The following is a 26,944-nucleotide window of genomic DNA, read 5'->3' as shown; positions in this document are numbered from 1 at the left end:
CTTCTACCGCACAATTGTTAATCACATGTGAGATGGACTGCTGTTTCTGTTATGAGAATTATGAAAACAGACGAAGTTTTGTCATTTAGGCAAAGCCTTCAGAGTTTGTTGTAACAAATGTGAACTTTTAGAGGTAAGGTTTATACAGATAACAGATTAATATCTAGAAAGACGAAGTAAATATTCTTTTAGATTATATGAGCTTCATGATAGCATCTTCATCTCATCTGTTAAAAGCATAGAAACAGACCAATCGTATTGATCAATTGAACACACCTCCAACCTGAAGACTACATAGAAACGAAAATTATTGGATTGGTATGAATTTTACTTGCAAGAAACCACCTCAATGGTCTTATTGTGGTTTCCTCTTTTGGGTGTAGGTTATGAGAAAAGAATGAATTGGGAAAAACTAATTGAATTGATTAACTTACCATCTGCCCTTATATACATCTACAAGATCAGCTAGAAACGGAAACAGAGCATAAGCTCTGATCTAAGCTAACAGAAACAGAATAACAGACTAACAACCTATCTCACGTGTAAGTAACTAACCTACTCACGTGTGATTACAAATGAAATGAAATAAACACTAAGCTACAAGTCGTATATTGCTAATGTAAACTAATACAACTACTAAACGACAAGAGCTTCAGATATGGCTTCTTGAACTTCTGCTATACAAGTTGATCCGTGTTTCTTCTGCTCCAATTGCTTGCTCTGATCTTGATACTCCCCCTCAAGATGGACTGTAGGTTGATAAATGTTGATGAGTCCCATCTTGGATGAAAGTTCTGAAAACTGTTTATGGCTCAAAGCCTTAGTGAGCAAATCTGCTAATTGGGATTGAGTTCTAACATGGATAAGTTTGATAACTCTCTCCAACACTTTATTCCTTACAACATGGCAGTCAATTTCTATGTGCTTCGTTCGTTCATGGAAAACAGGATTAGAACCTATGTGGAGTGCTGCCTGACTGTCACAGAATAACAAGGCTTCTCTGCTGTGATGAACCTGAAGATCCTTTAGCAAATAAAGAATCCAGACTATTTCACAAGTTGAAACAGCCATAGCCCGATATTCTGCCTCTGCTGATGATCTGGAAACAGTGGATTGTTTCTTTGATTTCCAGGAAACTAATGAGTCTCCAATGAATATGCAATAACCAGAACAGATCTTCTGGTATCTGGACATGAAGCCCCATCAGAATCTGTAAAACCTTTGACATGCAACTCTGTATTTGCTGAGAAGAAAATGCCTTTACCCGGTTCATTCTTCAAGTACTGCAAAACCTTAAGTGCTGCCTCAAGATGTGGTTTTCTTGGTTTAGCCATAAATTGACTTAATTTGTGGACTGCAAAGGTGAGGTCAGGTCTAGTGATGCTTAGGTACAGCAACCTTCCAACCAGTCTCCTGTATTGCCCTGGATCATCAAGTAACAAACCATCATGTTTGCTGAGTCTCAAACTTTGATCCATAGGAACTTTTACAGGTTTGCACCCAAGAAGCCCTGCATCCTCCAGAATCTCAAGAGCATACTTCCTTTGACATAGGGAAATGCCTTTGTCTGTCCTAGCTACTTCCAAACCAAGAAAAAATCTCAAAGCACCCAAATCCTTCAACTTGAATTTTTGATTCAACATCACCTTAAATTGATCAACCTGCTCCTTATCATTGCTTGCTATGAGAATGTCATCAACATAAACTAACAAAGCAATGAATGAATCTCCTTGTTGCCTAGTGAAGAGTGAGTAATCAGCTTTGGATTGAGTAAAACCAAGTTGAATCAATGTGTTGGAGAACTTGGAAAACCATTGTCTGGAGGCCTGTTTAAGTCCATAAAGTGACTTATTTAATCTGCATACAAGCTGATTACCATGCTCCCCCTTGCTGTGAAAACCAGGTGGAAGAGCCATGTAGACTTCTTCATGCAAGTCACCATGAAGAAAAGCATTATTTACATCAAGTTGGCTAAGGAACCAGCCCTTCACAGCAGCCACTGCAAGGATACACTTCACAGAAACCATCTTGGCAACAGGACTGAAAGTCTCAAGGTAATCTAAGCCCTCTTTCTGAGTAAACCCCTTTGCAACCAACCTTGCTTTATACCTTTCAATAGCCCCATCAGCCTTGTACTTAATCCTATAAACCCATTTGCATCCTATAGGATGTTTACCATGAGGCAAAGGAGTGATGGTCCAAGTATTATTGGCTTCCAAGGCAGCAATCTCAGCATCCATGGCATCTTGCCACTTAGGATCAGTTGCAGCTTGTGAAAAAAACTTAGGTTCTGTGTTGGTACAAATTGAGCAACAAAAGGATTTGTATGTGGGAGATAAAGAAGCATAAGAAAGATAGGAAGAAAGAGGATGGGAAGTGCCTGACTTGGATTGATTGATGGTTGATGAAATTTGGTTGCAATGATAAGCCTTAAGGTATGAAGGAGGTTTAGGCACCCTAGTAGACCTCCTAGGAGCATCAGGAAGCACAGCTGGAGTAACAGAAGCATCATGATCAAGAACATCAGTAGCAACATGATCAAAAACATCAGGAAATGCTTGATCATCTGAATCAAGATCATGATGAATTTGAACAAAGGAATAATCATTAACAGGTGGGATAGGATCAAGTAAGACATGAGGAATGGAAGGAATGCTAGGCAAAGGAATGAAGGCAGATGGAGGAAGGGGAGTGTGTGAAGTAAAAGGAAACACTTTTTCATGAAAGATGACATCCCTAGAGATGAAAATAGAGTGAGATTGAAGATCAAGCAGCTTGTAACCCTTGATATTGAAAGGGTATCCTAAGAAGACAGATTTCCTAGCTCTAGGGGTGAACTTGTGTTTATGGGGATTGACATTAGTAGCAAAACAAAGGTAGCCAAAGGTCCTGAGGTGAGAGTAAGAAGGGATTTGATTGAAAAGTACCTCATAAGGAGACTTATTTTGCAGGAAAGGAGTAGGAAGTCTATTGATCAAATAGACAGCTGTGAGGATGCAATCTCCCCAGAAAACAAGAGGAATGTTGGACTGAATTTGCAATGCCCTAGCAGTTGCAAGAATGTGCTGATGTTTCCTCTCCACAACCGAATTCTGTTGTGGAGTGTAGACACAGCTTTGTTGATGAATAATGCCATTAGAGTTGTAAAAATCAACCATGTTAAACTCTAGAGCATTATCAGTTCTAATGGACTTAATGGGGGTTTGAAATTGAGTATGGATCATTTTGTAGAATGAAGCAATCAAAGGCCTAACTTCAGATTTGTTTTTCATGAGGAAAACCCAAGTGGCTCTTGATGCATCATCTACAATTGTAAGAAAGTATTTATGTCCAGCAGTAGTAGGAATGGAAAAGGGTCCCCAAACATCCATGTGAACAAGATCAAATGAATGAGTAGCTCTTTTATTATCAAAAGGAAAGGGTAGTCTCTTTTGCTTTGCCAAAGGGCATACAATGCAGTCTTTAGTACAACAATGTTGCAAGAAAGGAAAAAGATGACTCAAAGCATGAACTTTCATGTCAGATGGATGTCCTAGCCTAGAATGCCATAGAGAATACAAGCTGGCATGAGAAACAGAAGAAGAAAAGGCAGTGAAAGAACTAGACTTATTCTTGAGAAGAAAATCATCAAGAGACTTGGAAGCTTGAGAAAGACTAGAAGCTTGTAACAGATAGAGGCCATCATGCATTCTACCTATTCCAATCGTGTTCCAACAGGTAAGGGCCTGTATAAAACAATAGTTGGACAGAAATACAAGACAAAAGGGTTGAGATTGAGTTAAAGCACTAACAGATATCAAGTTGAAAGAAAATGAAGGCACACAAAGGACATTTGTTAGGGTAATGTGAGAGGAAAGCTTAATTGTACCAACATGAGTCACAAGTGCAGCCTCCCCATTGGGTAATTCAACCACAGAATGTGAAATTGCAGTAAAGGGAGTCAATAAATGCATGGAACATACTATGTGATCTGTAGCACCAGTATCTATAACCCAAGTTTCAACACCAAAGGCCTTTCTATTCACAACCTTAGCAGAAAATACTGAATGTGGTGAGCAAGGAACAATACCTGCAACTGTATTGGATGGTAATAACACAGCATTAACTTTGTGAGGCTCTTGAACTGTTGAAGTTTGGTGAGCTCCAATCAATGACAGAAGCTGGTGATATTGATCAGGAGTGAATGCAGGTGCTTGAGCAGTGACAAACTGATTATACTCAGTAGTTGGAGCCAAGCCATGCCCTTGAAACTGATTTGGAATAGGATTATGATCAGTATTAGAGGCTAAGTGATGGCCCTGGAACTGATTATGTCCCTGGAACTGATTTGCAACAGTTGAAACCTGATGAGCCATCATATTTCTGTTCTTGAATTTGTAGCCAGGTGGAAAACCATGGAGTTTATAACATTTCTCCACAGTGTGTCCCAACTTTCCACAGTGAGTGCACAATGGCCTTTCTTTTCCTCTTTGATTTGTGCTTGAGCTTTTGGCAGCCAAAACCGTAGATTCAACTCTAATAGAATTAGTAACTGATCTTTGCATTTCCTCTTGGATGAACAAGGAATGAGCCTTATTAGCAGAAGGCAATGGATCCATGAGTAAAATCTGTGTTCTGACTTGAGAAAACACATCATTGACTCCCATGAGGAACTTCATTGTTGCTTCTTTGATTTGAAGATCCTTCAACCTCTGATTAATATTGCACACGCATTTACCACAGGTGCACTGAGGGAATGGACTAAGATTCTGAAGCTGATCCCACAAAACCTTAAGCTGAGTGAAGTAATCAGTGAGTGATTGTTCTCCCTGATGGAACTCAGCAATTTGCTTCTGGATGTTGAAAATCTTGGTTCCATTTCCTTGACTGAATGTGTCTCGAAGCTCAGTCCAAATCTCAAAAGCAGTATCTCTGTAAATGATACTACCCTGAAGTTTTGGTGATACTGAGTTGATGATCCAAGTACCAACTATATTATCAGCACGAATCCATGCTTGAACAGCAGTTGGTGAATTAACGAGTGGAGAAGAAATGGTTATAGAACCATCTATAAAACCAAGCTTGTTTTTACCAATCAAAGACTTCCTCACTGATCTTGCCCAAGCAGAATAATTTTCTTCTCCAATCAGAGGCTGAGAAGTAAGAACAGCCCCTGGATTTTCTCCTGGATGTAAGAACAGAGGATCGTTGGGATTATATGAGTCTTGTGAAGAAGATGAAGACTCAGTGGTAGTGTTAGTTGTTGTGGCAGCCATTAAGGTAAGAAAAAAAATGAGAAGAAAAAAAGCTTGAGAAGATTTTAAGAAAGCTTTGAGAAAGCTTGAGAAGAGCAACAATGGTGGACGATGAAAGAGAAATTCCCAAATCTGTAAAACCCTAGAATTTCAGGCTTTCTAGGAGCTCTGATACCATATGAGAAAAGAATGAATTGGGAAAAACTAATTGAATTGATTAACTTACCATCTGCCCTTATATACATCTACAAGATCAGCTAGAAACGGAAACAGAGCATAAGCTCTGATCTAAGCTAACAGAAACAGAATAACAGACTAACAACCTATCTCACGTGTAAGTAACTAACCTACTCACGTGTGATTACAAATGAAATGAAATAAACACTAAGCTACAAGTCGTATATTGCTAATGTAAACTAATACAACTACTAAACGACAAGAGCTTCAGATATGGCTTCTTGAACTTCTGCTATACAAGTTGATCCGTGTTTCTTCTGCTCCAATTGCTTGCTCTGATCTTGATATAGGTCTCAAGATTGGGCTTTGGATGCGGCGGACTCTCTGGAATTCTAAATGCTCCTTTATCACATGAAGCTGGATGCTCTGTTATAAAGGAAGCTTTTCAAAGGGGTATAACCTTCTTTGATACTGCAGATATCTACGGAGATCATCATAATGGGATCATGGTTGGCAAGGTACTGTTACTCTCTAATCATATTGAAAGGAAAAATGTCATTTTAGCGCATGCTTTGTTTGCATGCCAAGTAATTGACTGTGTATGTTTGGTTTCAATTTGCATCCAATTGGACAAAGTAGCCCTAGAAATATCTATATTCTAACATTGATTAAAAATCAATTCTCTTTTCTTTTTAGGCTCTAAAGCAGCTTGGTAGGGAGAAAATTCAATTAGCTACAAAATTCGGTTTTACTAAAGTAGAGGAAGGTCAATTTGGTGTCAAGGGTACCCTTAAATATGTACGGAAATGCTGTGAAGCTAGTCTTAAGTATCTTGATGTGGACTATATTGATTTGTACTATTAACACCGTGTGGACATTTCAGTGCCAATAGAAGATACCGTTAGTATCGAGATATTTTCATTTTTAAATTTATATATATATTTTTTATATTTTCAATGTACGGTACTACATTTAAACTTCATTTCTTTTGGCATTAGAAATCATAACCAATTTTGGCATTGTAGATGGGGGAGCTAAAGAAGCTGTGTTGAGTTAGCGGAAGCTCTGACACTAGATTATTGAACAAATGATTGAACAAAGAGCTTTTATTAAAACTCGACTCTTTGAATTACAACACTTTACAAGCACTAATGTTTTTACAAGACACACACACCAACTCTCTAGACACCTATGTATTGACACTACACAATAGCTCTTACTTATTTCTTCACTTCACACTCTTCACAAGTCTCTCACAAATCTCACTAATCTCACTAGTCTCACGCACTACTTCACATACCACCACATCTATTTATACTAGGTGTATGTTGGTTAGGAAACCAACTTGAAGCTTCTAGCATCTTTTTTTTTAATACTTTATTTACCAAGCTTTTAGACTATTCTATAAACATGTGGCTAAGATTTACTTCTTCATAGAAGTCTCTAGAAATATCTCATAGAGAAATCCGGAAAGAGCATCAGGGAGAAATTTCCGGAATGCAAGAGAACTTTCTAAAGAATTCCGGAGAGAAGTAAATTGAGTGGAACTCTAGAAGTTTCTAGAAACAACAGAGTTAGTGTTGATTTCTAACAAGCTGGTGGTGGAAAGAAAAATAAAATACATTGGGTTATCAGAAGCTAGTGTAGACACAATAAGAAGAGCTCATGCAGTTCATCCCATCACTGCCTTACAAATGGAGTATTCTCTGTGGACCCGTGATATTGAAGATGAGATAATTCCACTTTGCAGGTTTTTTATGTTGCTCTATTGTTTGCATTTCAAAGCCAATTGAATGTTAACATTGGTGAAAGTTTGTCATCGTGACCTTAGGATAGGTTATGTATCAGATATTTTTAGAACAAATAGAATATCACGAAATTTCACATCATCATTAGAAGCTTTTGTTAATCTCACAGAGAGCTTGGCATTGGGATTGTGGCATATAGCCCTCTTGGTCATGGGTTCTTTGGTGGGAAAGCAGTCGTGGAGAGCTTGCCTAACGAGAGTATGCTGGTATGTGGCTACTTGGTGTAACTTTTGACAATGCCACGCCACTCAATATCTTTTTATTTGATGTGTTTATGTCAAATCCACCATTAAATTTCATTTTCTCCTTATACCCTGCAAGATGACAATGTATACTTATATATTGGCACTTATATTGATATTACTGGCATAGACCATGCATCCAAGGTTCATGGGGGAGAACTTAGAGAAGAACAAACTTCTATATGCCCGACTTGCCAACCTGGCTGCAAAGCATGCTTGCACTCCCCCTCAGCTAGCTCTGGCCTGGCTTCTTCATCAGGGAGATGATATAATCCCAATCCCTGGTATAATAATCTCTTAAATTCTTTTGCTATCTTCACAAATATGTGATCAAATTATTTATATGGCTGCTTGCTCACTTCTAGCAATAGCTCTTTCTTCTTTACATAAAAAATTGAAGTCTGCTTTTCAATTGTATGGTTAGACAATTATATTCCTACAACATCTACAACAAAAGTACTTTGACCCTTTTTGTTAGACTTTGCTTAATTGACAAATTCTGTTTCATGAAATTTGATTTGAACATGGTGTTAAAATCATTGATTGGATGATTTACAGGGACAACTAAAGTTAAGAATCTTGATAACAACATTGGATCCTTGGCAGTGAAGCTTACACGAGGATTTGAAAGAAATTTGTGATGCTGTGCCCATTAATGAAGTAGGTGGTGAAAGATTTCCAGCCACCTTATCCAAGTATACCTGGAAAGTTGCAAATACCCCATCAAAGTGATTGCAAATTATAGATATGAAAACAAAGCACAAAGAAACACTGATTCTCTGTTGTCCTGTTGTCTATGTCGATTGCTTGGGAAAAATAATGAGCAAAGGATGTAAGGATATCCTTATTATGTATGATGGGAGAAAGAATCTCCTGATAATGGAACTGTGAATGCATAATTAATCAGTTTTTATTAGACAGGCCTTATCTTGTGGGGTGAGGAGTCAAAATGAATACCCGTGGAAGGTGGAAACTATTCTTCTTCTTCTTTACTCAGTATTTTTAACAAGAAGGGAAATAATCTCAAGCTTACCTTAAGGTATACTTTTATTTTTAGGTAGCTCTTCTTTTCCCTCTTTTATCTATGAAAATAATCGATGATGTTGGTCTACGGTATAACCTCATTCATATTTAGTATTTACCTGCAAATAATCGATGATGATGGTTTTGTGCGAGAAATTTTTTTAGGCTTGTTTATGTCACTAACACTGGAATTAACCCTTAAAAAATAATTGTTAAGGGATTAGTTATACAGGTATAGCAGCTTTAGCTTCTGTCATGCCTAATTAGGGATCAATAGAAATTATTCGAGAGTATTAATTAATGACTTGGTAACAGGACACACAGAAAATGTAGAACTGAAGGTATGGAAATCAAACAAAGGCATATGGTTTGGGATATTTGAACTACTTTTATGTCCAATTCATCAGGAAGATAATATGTACGGGAAGACTAAGATCGAGGTCAATGCTAGGGAGATAACACCTTGGTGAAACTACAATTAACGCCTAAGGGACACCACTTACAAAAAAGATTAAACCTATGGACTTGGACTCATTTAAGTTATATTAATTACTCAAATTCTTTATTTTTCACCAAGTGGGTTTTCTATTGTCGCATGCACACTCAACACAAGGTGACCCTTGAGATGTTGCAAGAAAAAAATGTTGTCTCCTAAATTTTGGGATTGTATTGGATTGGACTTGGATGAGTGTGTTGCAAGAAGGGTGCTATATCCCAATCCTACATCGAGCATATATTAGGTAAATTTATTTATAAAGAACCTTGATGGTAAGTTTTACAAAAGGCATCACATCATTCTCTTTATTAAAAAAAGAAAAAGAAAAAAAGAAAGAAAGTATTGAAATCATTCATTGCGTAGAATATACCCATCAACCAATTTTGTTTGGTAATGATAATATAAAAGTAAAGTTTAAAAAAAAAAAAAAAAACATATGGAATCAAATCCGGTATTTATATTATAAAATAAAGTTGTTACATTGAAATATTTATTCCGGAACTAATCCGGAATCAAAATATTTTTTTAAAATTTGTTGGTGGGGGAACGAGAACATAAAAGTCTCAACTTTTACAAGTGATCAAAATTGTGAAGTGGAACATTTCTTTTTCCAAAGTAGTATCTTTTCAAGTAGAGAGCAAAGTAAGCTGTGCAGTGGTTTGTTGAGAATGGAGGAGAAGCCCCATATCCAAATTCCAAGAGTACGACTTGGCAGTCAGGGACTGGAGGTATGCTTCTTTTTCTCCGATTGATGGGTATTCCAGTATTATAATAATTGGACTACCTGCAAAAATTAATAGGCACTAGTCATCAAAACCCCTTTTAACCAATCCGAGATATATATATATTGGATCAGTTACTGTTGTGTACATATTGGGTTGAATTACATCTCTCTATCTCCTTATTGTTTGTATTTTGAACCCGAAAGAGTCTCAATGCTTTCCTGTTGGGTTTCCTTATCAGGTTCTTACGATCTTCAATTTCTCACCCATGGTTTGTAAAGAATTGTTTTTGTGTTTGTATTGTTAGGGGCTTTTGATATTTACACCAGAATAATAGTTTATATGACAACCATCTGCATGCATATGGACGTAATATGACATATGTTCTTAAGAAAAATGACAATTTAAGTACTGCTTCAGTTTTAAATTCTAGCTCCTTGAGATTTGCTTCATAAATCCATTTTTTTGGGGCCTTAGAACAGGATTCTCATCCTACTTTTTGACATAGGAAATTGTGAAGTGTGTAAAAAAAAAACGCTAATTTTGGACAAATGTGGCAATGAAAATTCTGTAAACTAAATTGTATTACCCTAAATTGTAATACACCCACAGAGAATAACCACAGATGACTATTCTTTATAGTACAGTGGGTGTGGGTGGGAGTGTCATAGAGTAAACCACAAGTATCATCTTGTCCTAAATCAAACTGGGGGTGGCAAAAAAGCCTTTGAATAGAGAAATCGGACAATTGTAATGATTTAGCATGAGACCTCTACACCGCACTTGTGAATCTCATGTGAGATGGACTGCTGTTTCTGTTATGAGAATTGTGGAAATAGATGAAGTTTTGTCATTCAGACAAAGCCTTCAGAGTTTGTTGTAATATATGTGAACTTATAGAGGTAAGGTTTATACAGATAACAGATTAATATTTAGCAAGACAAAGTAAACATTCTTTCAGATTATATTAGCTTCATGATAGCATCTTCATCTCATCTGTAAGAAGCATAAAAACAGACCAATTGTATTGATCAATTGAACACACCTCCAACCTGAAGACTACATAGAAACACAAGTTATTGGATTGGTATGAATTTTACTTGCAAGAAACCGCCTCAATGTTCTTCTTGTGGTTTCCTTTTTTGGGTGTAGGTTTCAAGATTGGGCTTTGGATGTGGCGGACTTTCTGGAATGCTAAATGCTCCTTTATCGCATGATGCTGGATGCTCTGTTATAAAGGAAGCTTTTCAAAGGGGTATAACCTTCTTTGATACTGCAGATGTCTACGGAGATAACCATGATAACGAGATCATGGTTGGCAAGGTACTTCTAGTTTCTAATCATATTGAAAGGAAAAATGTCATTTTAGCTCACACCTTGCTTGCATGCCGAGTTATCGATTATGTATGTTTAATTTCAATTTGCATCCAATTGAACAAAGCAGCCCTAGGAACATCCATATTCGAACATTGATTAAAAAAAATTAAATTATATTGTCTTTTTAGGCTCTGAAGCAGCTTGGTAGGGAGAAAATTCAACTAGCTACAAAATTTGGTATTACTAAATTAGAGGAAGGTCAATTTGGTGTCAAGGGCACCCCTGCATATGTACGGCAATGCTGTGAAGCCAGTCTTAAGTATCTTGATGTGGACTATATCGATTTGTACTATCAGCACCGTGTGGACACTTCAGTGCCAATAGAGGAAACCGTGAGTGATTAGATATTTGTACTTTTAAATTTATACAATCTATTTACTTTCATATATTTGATGGATGGACTGTACTGGTTTTAAAATTCATTTCCTTTTGCATTAGAAGTTATAATTGATTTTGGCATGGTAGATGGAGGAGCTGAAGAAGCTGGTGGAGGAAGGAAAAATAAAATACATTGGGTTATCAGAACCTAGTGTAGACACAATAAGAAGAGCTCATGCAATTCATCCCATCACTGCCTTACAAATGGAGTATTCTCTTTGGACCCGTGATATCGAAGATGAGATAGTTCCACTCTGCAGGTCTTTTTTTTTTTAAAAAAAATTCTAGCTCTGTTGTTTGAATTTTAAAGGCAATTGAATTCTTAACATAATTGAAAGTTTGTCTTTGTGACCTTAGAATCTGTTATGAATCAGATATTTTTAGGACAATAGACTATCAGGAAATTTTCACATCATCATTAAAAGTTTTTGTTAATCTCACAGAGAGCTTGGCATTGGGATAGTGGCATATAGCCCTCTTGGACATGGATTCTTTGCTGGGAAAGCAATCATTGAGAGCTTGCCTAGTGAGAGTGTTCTGGTATGTGACTACTAATAAATAATAAAGTGATTCCATGGTTTCTGAACGCAAACATATATATTTATATGACTGTGTTCAAGTTACACTTGAATGTAGCTTTTAATAATGCTACACCTCTCAATTACTTTTGATTTGAAGTGCTTATTGTCAAATCTACCATTGGATTACATTATCTCTTTATATCCTTCAAGATAACAGTGTATACTTATATATTGTTATGTATACTATACACATTGATATTTATGGCATAGGCTATACATCCAAGGTTCATGGGGGAGAACTTAGAGAAGAACAAACTTCTATATGCACGGCTTGCCAACCTGGCTGCAAAGCATGCTTGCACTCCACCTCAGCTAGCTCTGGCCTGGCTTCTCCATCAGGGAGATGATATAATCCCAATCCCTGGTATATTAGTCTCTTAATTTCTTTTGCTATCTTTACAAATATGTGATTAAATTCTTTATGTGGTTGCTTGCTCACTTCTACCAATAGCTCCTTCTTATTTCCATGAGAAATGAAAGTCTACTTTTTAATTGTATGGTTAGAAAATTATGTTCCTACTACATCTACAACTTACGAACTTTGACCCTTTCTTGTTAGACTTTGCTTAATTGAAAATTTCTGTTTCATGAACTTGGATTTGAACATGATGTGAAATTCATTGATTGGATGATTTACAGGGACAACTAAAGTTAAGAATCTTGATAACAACATTGGATCCTTGGCAGTGAAACTTACACAAGAGGATTTGAAAGAAATTGGTGATGCTGTGCCCATTAATGAAGTCGGTGGTGAAAGAGATCTGGCCATTTTATCTGAGTATAACTGGAAGAATGCAAATACCCCATCAAAGTGATTGCAAATTGTAGATATGAAAACTAAAGCACAAACCACTGAAGGGAAACATCAATTCTCTGTTGTCCTGTTGTCTATGTTTGCTTGGGAGAAATAATGAGTAGTGGATGTAAATATATCCTTATTATGTATGACCTTGTCCTATGCTAAGGTAACACATCACAAACTTCCTCATCAGTGGATTAATTAATCACTATGCTTTGTGTTATCATTATCGCCTCCAAAAAGTGGGAAATGTTAGAAAAAGCGAGACACAAGCTTTGATGTCATGTTATCTACAAAAAAGCGAGACACAGTCACACAAGCTTTTCAGCCAGTTTGGCAAGTTGCGCATATAGAAGTTTGTTTCATCTCTAAGTTCTCCCCCACGAACCTTGGATGAATAGCCTATGCCAAAAACGTCAATATAAGTACACATATTTAAAAACAGAGCGCGCGTGCGCGCCCGTACACACACATATATATATATATATATATTAATTAATTAAAACATTTTATACTTAAATGGCTGCATCGATGGGTCGGGTAGGTGTGTGCATGCGTGCTTGGGAAACATGGAGTTACTGCATTATTTATTTGTAGTCGAATACCAGTACTCTCATTATGCAAGCTCTCCATTGCTGCTTTCCCACCAAAGAACCCATGACCAAGAGGGCCATGTGTCACTATCCCAATTCCAATCTCCCTGTGAGATTAACAAAAACTATTTAATTATGTTAAAATTTCATGATGTTCTATTGTTATCAAAATATCTGATTCATAACCAATTTAAAGGGCACAAAGACAAGTTTTCACCAATGTAAATAACTCTAGTGGCTTTGAAATGCAAAGAATGCTAGATATCAAAAAACCTGCAAAGTGGAATTATCTCATCTTCCTCAATATCATGGGTCCACGGAGAATACTGCATTTGTAAGGCAGTGATGGGATGAACTGCATGAGCTCTTCATATTGTGTCTACATTAGGTTCTGATAACCCAGTGTATTTTATTTTTCCTTCCTCCACCAGCTTCTTGAGCTCCTCCATCTACCATGCCAAATTGGTTATAACTACTAATGCAAAAGCACATGAAGTTTAAATGTAGTGCGGTACATTGATATATAAAAATAAATAATAAATAAAAAAGTTTTTATCAATTTAAAATTAAAAGTAAATATCTTGACACTCATGGTATCCTCTATTGGCACTGAAGTGTCCACACGCTGTTGATAGTACAGTTCAATATAGTCAACATCAAGATACTTAAAGACTAGCTTCACACCATTGCTGTACATACTCAAGGGTATCCTTGACAATAAATTGAGCTTCTTTTGACATAGTAATACCGAATTTTGTAGCTAATTGAATTTTCTCCCTAGGAAGCTGCTTCAGAGCCTAAAACAAGACAAAAGACAATTAATTTTGTCCATCAATGGCAGAATATAGATGTTCCTAGGGCTACTTTGTTCAACTGGATGCAAACTGAAACCAAACATACACAATTAATTACTTGGCATGCAAGCACATGCAAGCAAGGTGTGAACTCAACATCATTTTCCTTTCAATGTGATTAGAGAGTAACAGTACCTAGCCAAGCATGATCTCATTATCATTATTATCTCCATAGACATTTGCAGTATCAAAGAAGGTTATACGCCTTTGAAAATCTTCCATTATAACTGAGCATCCAGCTTCATGCGATAAAGGAGCATTTAGTATTCCAGAAAGTCTGAGGCATCCAAAGCCCAGTCTAGAAACCTAAACTCAGAAAAGTAAACCAGAATAAGAACATTGAGGTGGTTTCAGACAAATAAAACTAGTGCCAATCCAATAAGTTGGGATTCAATGTAGTGTCCAAGTTGGAGGTGTGTTCATTTTATTGATACAATTGGTCTGTTTCTATGCTTCTTACAGATGAAGATGCTATCATGAAGCTCATACAATCAAAAGTTCACATAAGTTCAACAAACTCTGAAGGCTTTGTTTGAATGACAAAATTCCATCTGTTTTCACAATTCTCATAACAGAAACAACAGTCCATCTCACATTAGATTAACAAGTTTTCCGTAGGAGTCTTATGCTAAATCACTAAAGTTGTCCAATTTCTCTATTTGACAGCTTTTTTGAGACCCCTGGTTTGCTTTAGAACATGGAGATACTTGTGGTTTACTCTATGACACCCACACTCAGTACTAAAGTGAAGGAATAACCATCTACGGCTACTCTCTTTGGTTTGCTCCTCTGTGGGTGTATTAACAACTTCTTAATTACTACATTTGACACCCTAGATTTGGATTAAAATGAAATCATTAGGGTTCTACCATAGATAAGCATATCTTTGCAAGCTTCACAATTTCCCTTGTCAAAAGGAAGGATGATAAACCTTCTCTAAAGCCCAAAAATGGACTTATGTGCAAACCTCAAGGAATTGGAATTTAAAACTCAAGCAGTACTAAAATTGTCATTTTCCTTTAAGACTATTATGCAAATGGATGATTGTCATATATACTGTATACTATCATTATGGTGTAAATACCTAAAGCCCCTAACTGATGAACTTCAAATCTACGAGTAGTCCCTTGAATCCACAAGGTGATAAATTTAGAATCCACCAAAGAAAACAATTGACAAAAAGTTTGTATTTTTATTGATAATAAGTTGATTTGCCTTAGGAGGTTACAAAACATACAAATACTGACAAAGTAAAACCCTAGGATGATTAGGAAACGTCTAAAACCCTAATTTGCACTAATTACAAGATTAGCTGGCAAAATTTCAAATTTAACAAAAAATGGTAAAATTAAGTTAAATGCAAAATCATAAACTACTAATCTTAAGGATCGTCCCAAAATAAGCAAGACCTTATTCTATCTTTTGAGCAAAAAGTTATCAAGGAAACAAAAATTACTAAAAAGTCAAAATCACTGTTTTCAGGGGCTAAATAAAAGAATTTGCCAAAATCAGGTGCACCTCATGACAAAGCAACGACTATTAATCAGAAAACCATTTCCCTTCAGTCGGCCAAATTTCATGCAATTCCAACTCCGTCGTCCAAATGATTTCTATTGGTGCCCCTTTTTGCCTTTTTTAGACACCCTTAAGAGTTGAGGAAGTCCATAGTGGTTTGTTTTACGTCACTAACAATGCAAACACAATAGGGAAACTGAAGTTCATAAGACCCTCATAAGGACACCCAATAGGGAAGTATTGAGTCTTTTTCTTTGGAGGGATTTTGCAGACTAGCATAGTAAGGGAGGACAAAATAGTAAGTTAATACACGTTTGAAAGGTTTTAGCAAACTATCATCTCGAGTTTTAGAAACTCGAGTTGTATATAAAACTCGAGTCTCAAAGACTCACTTTATACTTGATGACTTGGACAGGAAAATGCCACATAGATCTCGAGTCTTAAACACTCGAGTTCTACCAAATCAAAATTAAGTCTCTAAGACTCAATTTTCTTAGTGAAAAACAGAGAACAACGAAGAGGGAGAAGAAACCCAGCAGAATAAAAGAAGAAACCCACATGAAATTTTTTCAAAAACCAAAAAAAAACAAGAAAAGCATCTCTAAAAAAAAAAAAAAAAAAAAAAATTCCCAACCTTAACAATGAAGTTGTGGACTGAGTCGGTCTGGGATTGGCTAGCCATTACTCGAACCAATCGAAAATCAAACAATAAGAATAGAACGAAGATGAAGCCCAGTAGAAGAAGAACATAATGAAGATGAAGATGAAGAAGAAACCTAGAACGAAGAACAATTTGATGACAAGAAGAATGATTTGACAATGAAGGAGGAACAATCAAGAACAAAGACAAAGAACTAAGAACGTTGGAGCTCCGATTGAACGATTGAATGCTGGGTGGGCGATTGGATGATTTGGTCTTCAGATTTGCACAAAGAAGAACGTTGGGTCTAACTAAGAAGAACGCGAGGAAGAAGAAGTATTAAAACTCAAGTTCCACGTGGATTTTCCTCCACATCAGCTACCATCACTTACAAATCGAGACTTAAAAACTCAAGTTTTATCTTGGAATTCGAGTTTTAGATACTCGAGATACTAGTTTCCAACATTATTTTGAAATGTGACAACTAACTAATTTTTTTGATATTTTAATGTTATTTGGAAAAAAAATTCCCTTGTTTTTTAACTTTCTGGTCCAAAATACAAATATCAAGAAAACACAGACGTGCAATTTAATCCAACATGTACACTGCAGTCGCTGATCCATATATATATATATTCGAATTCCGTACCAAAAAATTTACATACATAAAGTCGAGTTCCATAAAAATAAAAACTCTGCGCTAACTGTCACGAATATATATTAGGAGCGAGACATAATTTTGGTAGTGGGAAAAAAAGGAATGGTCATTGGTCCCTACTCCCAAGTATTTACAAGAGAATATTTTTCATTAAAGCTCCAGCTCCTGTGTGGTCGAAAATGGAGGAAGAGATACAAATCCCAAGAGTCAAACTTGGCAGTCAGGGGTTGGAGGTCAGCTTCTTTCTTTCTCACTTCCTTCTGTCTCTCCTCTCAGTATCATTCACCAGTCACCACATATGTATTCTTCACTTATTTAGATTTCTTGGGCTTTCTTTCCTAGTTACAACAGTAGTTGTCTGATATTTGATTAATTATCAATAACATTATATGTTTTTCATGTTGTAAAGTCATTCTTTTTAGTTTCTCATCTATGGACTGCGCAGGAGTGCAAATTTATTTTGTTTTTATTAAGGTTTGGTTTTTCAGGTTTTATTGGGTTACTAGAAATTTTACTCCTAAGTTACATAATGATAATAGTAAGATAAATTAGATGACATTTTATTTACTGGTTTAGTAGTCTCAGATTTTAATTCTTTGGGATCTGACATTCAAATCATATTTTTACCCAATTTTGCTATAGATTATGAACCATAGGGCTTTGTCTTTTCTTGCTGTGTGTTAGATTAGATGTATTCATTTTGTCCATGCTCATATCTTTACAATGCTTTCAATGTTAATCAAAATCAGTCCTCACCCTGGTAGGCTTTTGAAAGGAAGGCAAGCATATAGTGAGTCATTTGGAATCATGAAGTTGAATGACATGGGTGAGATTCTTCATCATGATACAGAGGAACATCTTACCTATATAAATATATGAACAAAGCTACATATGAAGAGATATCAATGGTGATAATCTTAGTACTGCACTGTAATTGTCAAGTCTTTTAAATCAGAAGCTGCAGGTTCTGTTTCTACAATCACAAAGGCAAATGAGAGCCCCTAATTTCCACTCAAATTGCAAGACTAGGTTTTGTAATTCAGACAAGGCCTTCAGAAGCATGGAGTATATAAATTTTTTAAGAATATAATTGCAAGTCCTACTCCTACTAGCAAAATTAATCTCTTTTTATTTAATTAGTATTAGAACATTATGTTAGCAGTGTCCCATTGGATTGGAATTTAGGATCATTCTGAATAAAAGTAACTGTGGAAAAAGACCGCCATCTTGAAAATAACTCCATGTGTAAGAACTAGAGAAATTGACAGGTTCTGATGATAAATTGAGAAGATCTTGGGGACTAAGTGGAAATCCAAATTTTTGGCTTCATAACTTCTCGTTAAGGTGTTAACTTCATTGAGAAACTATTGTGTTCTCCTTATGCATCCTTTTCTGGACTGCAGGTTTCTAGATTAGGCTATGGATGTGCCGGACTATCATACAACTCTACTCACTCTAATGAAGTTGGTTGTTCAGTTCTTAAGGAAGCATTCAATAGGGGTATCACCTTCTTTGACACATCAGATCTCTATGGAAATAATCATGATAATGAAATCATGATTGGCAAGGTACTGTTTTCTGTTTATTTTGAAGTTTAAACCTGAGTTGAGCATATGTATTACCAAGTTGAATTAGTGTAGGATCAAACGAATACCCAAGTTTGTTTGGTTATTCCCGTCAAGGTTTGTGGGAACGTCTTTCTTTCTTACTTAATTTAATAAGAGGAAATACATGACATTGGCTATTGAGTGACAATATGACAATAGGAGGCTCTGAAGAACAAAAATAATAAGACTAGTTGAGCATATGCTTCAATTATCTGACAAGAATTAACTGTAGTTTTGTGACAAATTGAGTACAATTGAACACAGACAATCTCTCCTCTCTCTCTCTCTCTCTCTCTATCTCCCTCTTTCTTTCTTTTTCTTTTTCTTTCTTTTTTCCTGAGATTTGCAACATTTCTAGAAATGATGTGGTGGAAAATTCACATCCTTGCATGGATTGACAAATATATCATTGGTATTATTATTATCACCGTTTGTTTTCTCAGGCTTTAAAACAGCTTCCTAGGGAAAAAGTTCAAGTGGCTACAAAATTTGGCATTATCAGATTAGAGGATGGTAAATACGGGGTAAAGGGAACCCCTGATTATGTAAGGGAATGCTGTGAAGCTAGTCTTAAGAGGCTTGACATCAACTACATTGATCTTTACTATCAGCACCGTGTTGACCTCTCAGTGCCCATTGAGGATACTGTAAGGATCGAGAGACTTTGTCCTCCTCTCAAATGTTTTGTTACCTTTCAATCTATTATTTAAAATGCACAAGACTACATTCAAGTCATGGCTGTTTACTTTGTTCTTTATAGATTGGGGAGCTCAAGAAGCTAGTGGAAGAAGGAAAGATAAAATACATTGGCTTATCAGAGGCCAGTGTAGACACAATAAGGAGAGCCCATGCAATTCATCCCATCACTGCCTTACAAATGGAATATTCTTTGTGGACCCGTGAAATTGAAGATGAGATAATTCCACTTTGCCGGTTTGTTATATATAGTCCTAAATTTCTAGTCTTTGCATTGTTAAACTGTGTTATCAAGATTCATACGTGAAGCATGTTGCCTTTGCAATCTTAGAATATTTTGAATTAGATACATTGAGAATATTTCAAAATCTGAACGCATTGTTAAACCATATTAGTTCATCAAGCTGCCACCATTTTGGAACAGGGAGCTTGGTATTGGTTTAGTGGCATATAGCCCCCTTGGTCGAGGGTTCTTTGGTGGGAAGGCAGTTGTTGAGAGCTTGCCTACCGGTAGTAGGTTGGTATGTTGCTATGAATAAATATTAAGTAATTTCATGCTTTCTATTACAAACCCATATGATTCTCTTCTTGAAACAGGTTTCCGACTCCCCCACCCCCTACTGAACACAAACGTCTTAAGTAATTGCATGTATTAACAATGTTTTAAATCAATACTCTTACAACAAAATTTGGAATTTATGTTGATGTTAATATTCCTGGCAGGCTATGCACCCAAGGTTCTCAGGGGAGAATTTAGAAAAGAACAAACTTCTATATGCCCGATTTGCCACCTTGGCTGCAAAGCATGCCTGCTCTCCCCCTCAGCTAGCTCTGGCTTGGCTTCTCCATCAGGGAGATGATATAATCCCAATCCCTGGTATATTAGGCTTTCTTGTGCTATATTCACACACACACACACACACACATATATATGATTGAATTCTTTATGCAACTGCTTGTTCACATCAATCAATAGCTTTTCTGATTTCCATGAAAAATGAAATTCTACTCTTCAATTCTGTACCTACTTCCTACTAATATATAACTTAAGAATTATGCACTTAAATGACAATTCTTGTTTTGTTAGTAGAGCATGATGTGAAACTTATTGATAGGATGATTTACAGGGACAACCAACATAAAAAATCTTGATAACAACATTGGATCCTTGGCAGTGAAGCTTACACAAGAGGATTTTAAAGAAATTTGTGATGCTATGCCCATCAGTGAAGTGGCTGGTGAAAGAAATACAGCTGCAATATCTAAATATGCCTGGGAGGTTGCAAATACCCCGTCAAAGTAATTGCAAGTTATAGATTTAGAAACTAAAGTGCAACCTTTGAAGTGAAACATTTCTTCTCTCCTGTTGCATTGTAGGAAAAATAAGTGAGAAAAGAGTATAACTATATCTTGCTAATGAATGGGTAGGAGAAAGAAATCTCCTTATAAAGGAATTGCACATGCATGATGAATAAGTTATTATGCTAGCATTTAGTGTGAGATTCATAGTTAATACCTGTGGCAACATCATTTTTTCTATTTTTTTCCATATGAAATAGTTGTTATTAATAGTTGCATGCTTCATTATCATTATCCCCTCTGGATGGTGGGAACTGCCACATCTTTCTCTTTTTTTTCTAATTTGTGATAGTTGTTTTATACTTTTATGATTCCATGCTTTTTGCTCCATCTCTGTCGTCTTTAGAATTCTTCAGTTTTGCAATGCATAGAGGAGTGTTGTCCAACCTTTGATTGAGATGCTGCAATCTCTCAATGTATGGCTCGAGGGCTTCTGCATAGAGAACTTGGCAATGTTTTGATTTTTCTATGTCTAAACTCTGCTGTAAATGATCACTTTTTCTTAGAAAAGATTTTTTGGATTTAATGTGCATTTACATGATCATATGTTGTGAATTATGATATTATGGTGGGAATATTTAATTTACAAGTTGCATGTTCGAGCAGACGATAGCTAGTCATTCTAGATCCTCTTTTCTTCTTTTTTTCGTTGTATTTGAATACCTTCTTTGGTGGGCTTCAAATTTTGATGGGTTTTAATCTAATTTTGATTTATTGGGCTGGTTTTTATATATTGAGAAAGAAAAATAAATTTATTGCAAAATTTTGAGAGGAAAACAATAGTTTAGTAACCCATAACATTCAAACCTCTACTCCCCCAACACACAAAAATGAAAAATGTCTCTTTGTGATTATTATAGGTTCAAACTAGGGTGTACATGGGTTGGGTTGGGTTGGATTAAAGAGTTTTTTCAACCCAATTCATCATGGTGAGTTAAAAAAATGTAACCCAACCTAACCCAACCCACGTAGATCGAGTTGGATAATTTTTTTAAACACTATTATTATTATTATTATTATTATTAATAAATTGAGCATTAGAATAACACCATCACAAATAAGAGTAAATTTATAACCAAATAATTATAAGCATAACACCAAACAAACACAAATTATATGAGAAAAATGTAAAGTTTGAGTTTTACTTAGGAAGAGAGGCAAAAAATAAATAACAAAATTATATAATATATTTTTAAAAATTTGAAAATATATTAAATATAGTTGAGTCTGGTCAGGTTAGGCAGATTTGTAAATCTCATGACCCAAATACAACCCGACTCACTATATTAAAAAAAAAAAAAATCATGACCCAACCCAACCCACTAGCTTGGACAATCAGATTTGACCCTAATTTGAGATGATGCCGCGTTATGGTAAAAAGGAAATGACACTAATTAAAATTTTGATCTGTGAGTCTAGCCACAATTAAAAAAAAAAAAAGTTGAGTTCCTACGAGTTTTTCCTACCAAACAAACGTACTCAAGAAAATATAATTATCTTTTTTTTTTTTACCTTATTAGAGAAAGATACGAATAGTCCACCTTGCTCGTTTAACAGAATCAAATAGTATATACCTTTTGAGTATCAAAGTTTGGTAGTGAAAGAGTACAGAACCGTGGCACAGTGTGAGAGGTGAGGTACACGGAGAAATGTGGAATGGTCTAGTCCCTTCCCTTCCCTTTCAAAGTTCAAAGTGAAAACCTGGGAAGCAATATGGACCTCAAACTCAGTGGTAGAAAGTTTTGGTGAAGGCGAGTGCCACGTCTATTGCTGACACCACCATGTGTGGAGAAATGAACCCACGTGAACCATTGTCCTTTTGAAAATATATATGGAACGACGTGGCTCCCTAAATATCCACCGCTCTGCCTAGTGCTTGCCCCTCCAACATTCTCTATATAATGTCACTTCCGGGCCTAACATTAATGCCACAACAACCACTTTTTGTACCTCATTTCCTAGTACTTGTCAATCCATAGCCTACTCCATTAAGCTAGTTCTAAGTGGCAATGGCAGCCTCATCTGCAATGCAATCCATCTTAGCCAGACCACCTTTGAATCGTGTAGTTTCAAACAGATCTACTAATAGGGTGAACCAGTTTCTAATTCCCACTAGTTACGTGCCACATTTGCCCAGATATGCTAGTAGTATGCGAGTCCGGTGCATGGCAGAGGTAATGAAAAGTCTAGTTTGTTTTTCTTTTTGTGGAAATCTCAGAAGTTAGAAAGAAATTATTTAATAAACATGATCTGCTAATTGATTTCTATTTATAGATTTTGACTGTATGATTCCATGGCATTTCACTTTGCAGGAGGACCAGCAGGAGCAGCCAAAGCCTGTTACAACTTCACCTTCACCACCTCAGCCCCAACAAACCCCTCGTCCTGCACCCAAGGTATACCTACCCTTAACCCAAAAGATACTTCTTTGTTGGTGTTGTTGTTGTTGAGTGTGTGTGTGTGTGTTTTTTTTTTTTTTTTTTTGGAGTTAGAAACCCTAAATATATGACTATATTTTCTTGAAGATCCAGTTTTTTACCAAATAGTTTAAGCACACAAAATTAATTTTGTTTGGATACGGTTTATTTTGTTGAAATTAAAAATTTATTGTTAAAAGTTCCGTAAAAAAAATAAAAAAATAAAAAATAGTGCAAATAGTATATTAAGGACATAAATAGTATCAAAAAGACATAAATAATAATAGAAATAAGTTGAATAGCGAAATAAATGCACACTTCATCATCTAAGAGGTAATGGTATCTCTTCGACTAAAAAGTAGAGATATGTCAAAAGGAATGGGTAAACTACAATATGCGGAATTCTTTAAAAACTAAGATACAATACAGCGTTCCCTAAAAACAAATACAATAATGTGTGTATTAATTAATTATTAAATATATTTTAATATAATATATGGTTAAGTGTAATTTAATTTGAGCCGTAAAATATGAATAATAAACAAAAAATAGCTAGATAAGTGTTCATCATCAACCATGGGGGATTGGAAAGAATTGAGTATAAACAGAATTTAGGTACTTGGAAAAAGTTGAGTATAAACAGAATTTAGGTATTTGAACAAAAAGTATGTCTGCCCTCTCTAGCTATTGACATGAGATCTTACCACAAAGTAACATAATATTTACTTGGTTCACTAAAGATAGTACTTTTATTATGCACAGGTCGTGGTAATTGTTGTGAGAAATATTGTTTTACTTATAGCTATGTTGTACATAATTGTTAAGAGTATTTTGACACGTTACACTATTAGCAGGTGAGCACAAAGTTCTCCGACATATTGGCATTCGGTGGGCCTGCACCGGAGAGGATCAACGGTAGGCTAGCAATGATTGGCTTTGTTGCTGCATTGGCAATGGAGTTATCCAATGGCCAAAATGTGTTTGAACAGATATCCAATGGTGGGATCCCATGGTTCCTAGGAACTAGCATTGTGCTCTCTTTTGCATCCCTAATTCCTTTGTTCCAAGGAGTTAGTGTGGAGTCTAAGTCAAAGGGGTTGATGACCTCAGATGCTGAGATGTGGAATGGAAGGTTTGCTATGTTGGGTTTGGTTGCACTAGCCTTCACCGAGTATGTTAAGGGTGGAACCCTTATTTAGGTCTCCGATGTGCTAACTCAGGCTAGCTTGTATAAATGGTAATTTCAATTTCCATGTAATTTGGAAAGAGTAGCTCATGTAATCCAATTTTCAGTGAATTTGATTTCAATTTTATCAAGAAGAAATAGAGAATTATCTGCAAAAGTGTCTATCAAAACTAGTGGTCCTTGCTAGAAAGATCATTTTGAATTCAATGTTACATTTGTCTACTCTCGACATTGCCATACCATGTGGAAAGATTAGAAAGATTTAAGCTCGACGGTTCACATTTATTTAACACAGTGAATAAGATTGTATTTTAGATGATACTTGCAAACCTTTCGTGGTAGATATTTACAACCATTTTAAAGCGGAGTGAAGAAATAACCACTTGAATCCTAGCATTTGTTGTTTTTACAAAGCCATTTCAATTTAGCAATTCAGTTCATTCAGTCTATTGTACTGTGGTCTAATGTGGTCTAATGTGGTCTATTTCAGTCCATTTGATCTATTTTGGTCCATTTCAAACTAATTTGGCCTTAAATTGCTTCTTTTTGTGGGCTCAAAATATTATTTTTCTTAATTATTGGATTGAAAAATATGAAATTTTATTTTATTTAGTGCAAACTTTTTAGTTTTTTACTAAAAAAAACAAATCATTTAGGCGTTAGAAATTAGAAATTAGAAATTTGAGTACTAAAAAAGCAATAAGAATGACAAACATTCACAATATGACCTTAAAAGTTCAAGTTCAATAATATAGACATTATACTTATATTTTGAAAGAAAAAAAAAGAAAGTTGCAATTCTAAATTTTTTATTTTTTATTTTTGAGAAACAAACACACATACAAGGAAAAGGGAAAGAGTTTCTAACACAAAAGCACACCACTATTTCTATTCTAAACTTATATAATAATTTAAACATAATGTTGCATGTTACATGTGTTTCATAGAATATGGGTGTATATATATATATATATGGATATGTTCAAATTTGTCAATTGATTATAATAATTTTTTTTATAAAAAAATCATTTTAATAACATATTCTCCATTTATATAAAACGACATTATAATTATGTAATTTAGATCTTTTTATTAAATTATATATATTTTTTAATGCAAAATATATTTTAGGTTCCATTACATAAAACTTATAAAAATAAAAAATACTTTTAAATAACACATGCACTATTTAACCTACTAATTTTAAATTATATTCTTATAAAATAATTATATTACATTTTCCGAGACATCACTTGAGTTTGCGACTAGTAATATATAATAGGCTTGTTTTTAGTAATACAAGTGCAACCCATGTAATACAAAAGGACTTAACGGCTGCATATATGATAGTGTCCTTCTCTTATATGAGCATGGACCTCACAAGTGTGAGAATCATTCCTATATATATTCTATGTAGCTGTTGCATAATAAATCACCTCACGAACCATGTTAGAATTTTCAGCCTTGTTAGATAGGTTATCATTGATAGAAGACATTGGAAACAAGTTTTCATTTAGGGGCTATAGATGAGTTGAATTGTGTTGAATAATGCATGTTTGAGCTTGGTTCTTCAGTAAAAGTCAAAAACTCAAGCTTGGCTTAAGCTCGTAACAAACCTAAAATAATATTTGAGCTTAAGCTCGTGGGAAAGCTAAAATACTTGAATTTGGCTTGGGTCAAGCTCAAACTTGAGCTTAGGTCAAGCTTTTGAGCCTAAGATCTAACAAAATCACATTATCAAATTCTTAAATCTTCAAAAATAAAGTTAAAAAAATAGCATATTCATTTTATCATGCTTGTAGTCCCACATATAATTAGATATTGTTCAAATTACAACTTTACATAATTAAATGCTTCCATTCATCCTTCCTTGTTTATAATTTCAACAATTGTTCAAAATATAATTTTTACATCCACATTAGATGGTGAAGAATTAGAAAATACTTGTTTGTACTATTATGAATGGGAAAGGACTAACATGTTTCATAACTTTGCATCAGATGATTGATGGGGAAGGACCATATGTGGCCTACTTAAATTTAAAGAAAAAAAATGTAACTAAAGTCTAAAATGGTGCTTGGTCAGTTTAGAGTGAAGGGAAAAATTAAGGTAGTGGGTAGTGGTCTCATGTTAGCCATATCATTATTAAGCCGTGTAATGGGTAATTACGCTCAACTTGTTTTATATCGAGTCTTATAGCTCATGAGTTTGTTTATGAACAAATTTTTTTACTTAAGCTCAACTTGTTTATTAAACAAGCCTAATACCAAAGCTCAAACTTGCCTTATTTATAAACAAACAAACATGAATGAGCAAATTAATCGAGTTAAGCCCAAGTTTGTTTATGAATTGCTTGATTCATTTACAACCCTAGTCATTTGGTTTCTAAATATCAAATCTAAGAAATTGCTCATTAGCCCCTTTTATTGATGGTTGTATGGTCCTTTAATTGTTTTGAGAGATTCGAGCAAGGATTGTGAACAATGTGAATCTTTGATTATGCTTCGTAGTCTACTGGACATTGTAAATGTTGTTTTATATATGCCAAGACTTGAGACTTGTTAAATTAAGCTATTTCTAGA

The 26,944-nt window shown here is 35.3% G+C and overlaps 2 protein-coding genes and 3 pseudogenes across 7 annotated transcripts; 4 read left to right on the top strand and 1 right to left on the bottom strand.

Moving 5' to 3' along the window:
* Positions 1–13,063, top strand: part of LOC126689521 (perakine reductase-like) — a 30,263-nt pseudogene extending 17,200 nt beyond the window's left edge.
* Positions 6,325–8,381, top strand: LOC126689526 (perakine reductase-like; annotated as a pseudogene).
* A 75-nt stretch (positions 13,064–13,138) lies between the features above and the next one.
* On the bottom strand, positions 13,139–16,481 carry LOC126690372 (perakine reductase-like; annotated as a pseudogene).
* A 658-nt stretch (positions 16,482–17,139) lies between these two features.
* LOC126689523 (perakine reductase-like) lies at positions 17,140–21,364 on the top strand. Of its 3 annotated transcripts, none has more exons than XM_050384765.1 (7): positions 17,141–17,330; positions 18,501–18,665; positions 19,148–19,351; positions 19,465–19,637; positions 19,825–19,921; positions 20,124–20,277; positions 20,528–21,364. In XM_050384765.1, exons 1-7 carry the CDS (start codon positions 17,277–17,279, stop codon positions 20,701–20,703), a joined length of 1,023 nt encoding a protein of 340 aa, XP_050240722.1. In that variant the 5' UTR covers positions 17,141–17,276; the 3' UTR covers positions 20,704–21,364. The 3 variants fall into 3 exon arrangements, with proteins under 3 accessions (XP_050240724.1, XP_050240722.1, XP_050240723.1); XM_050384766.1 differs by lacking the exon at positions 17,141–17,330 and adding an exon at positions 17,339–17,923; XM_050384767.1 differs by lacking the exon at positions 18,501–18,665 and having other exon boundaries at positions 17,140–17,330.
* A 1,305-nt stretch (positions 21,365–22,669) lies between these two features.
* On the top strand, positions 22,670–24,519 carry LOC126689519 (early light-induced protein, chloroplastic-like). 4 transcript variants are annotated; one of them, XM_050384758.1, is made up of 3 exons: positions 22,670–22,933; positions 23,072–23,155; positions 24,031–24,519. In XM_050384758.1, exons 1-3 carry the CDS (start codon positions 22,769–22,771, stop codon positions 24,373–24,375), a joined length of 594 nt encoding a protein of 197 aa, XP_050240715.1. In that variant the 5' UTR covers positions 22,670–22,768; the 3' UTR covers positions 24,376–24,519. The 4 variants fall into 4 exon arrangements, with proteins under 4 accessions (XP_050240715.1, XP_050240714.1, XP_050240716.1 ...); XM_050384757.1 differs by having other exon boundaries at positions 24,028–24,519; XM_050384759.1 differs by having other exon boundaries at positions 22,672–22,933; positions 23,081–23,155; positions 24,028–24,519.
* The last annotated feature ends 2,425 nt before the right edge of the window (positions 24,520–26,944 follow it).

The sequence above is a fragment of the Quercus robur genome, chromosome 6, assembly GCF_932294415.1.
Source record: "Quercus robur chromosome 6, dhQueRobu3.1, whole genome shotgun sequence".
Taxonomy (NCBI): domain Eukaryota; kingdom Viridiplantae; phylum Streptophyta; class Magnoliopsida; order Fagales; family Fagaceae; genus Quercus; species Quercus robur.
The sequence above is the reverse complement of the archived record's forward strand: the minus strand, read 5'-3'. Positions and strand labels throughout refer to the sequence as shown.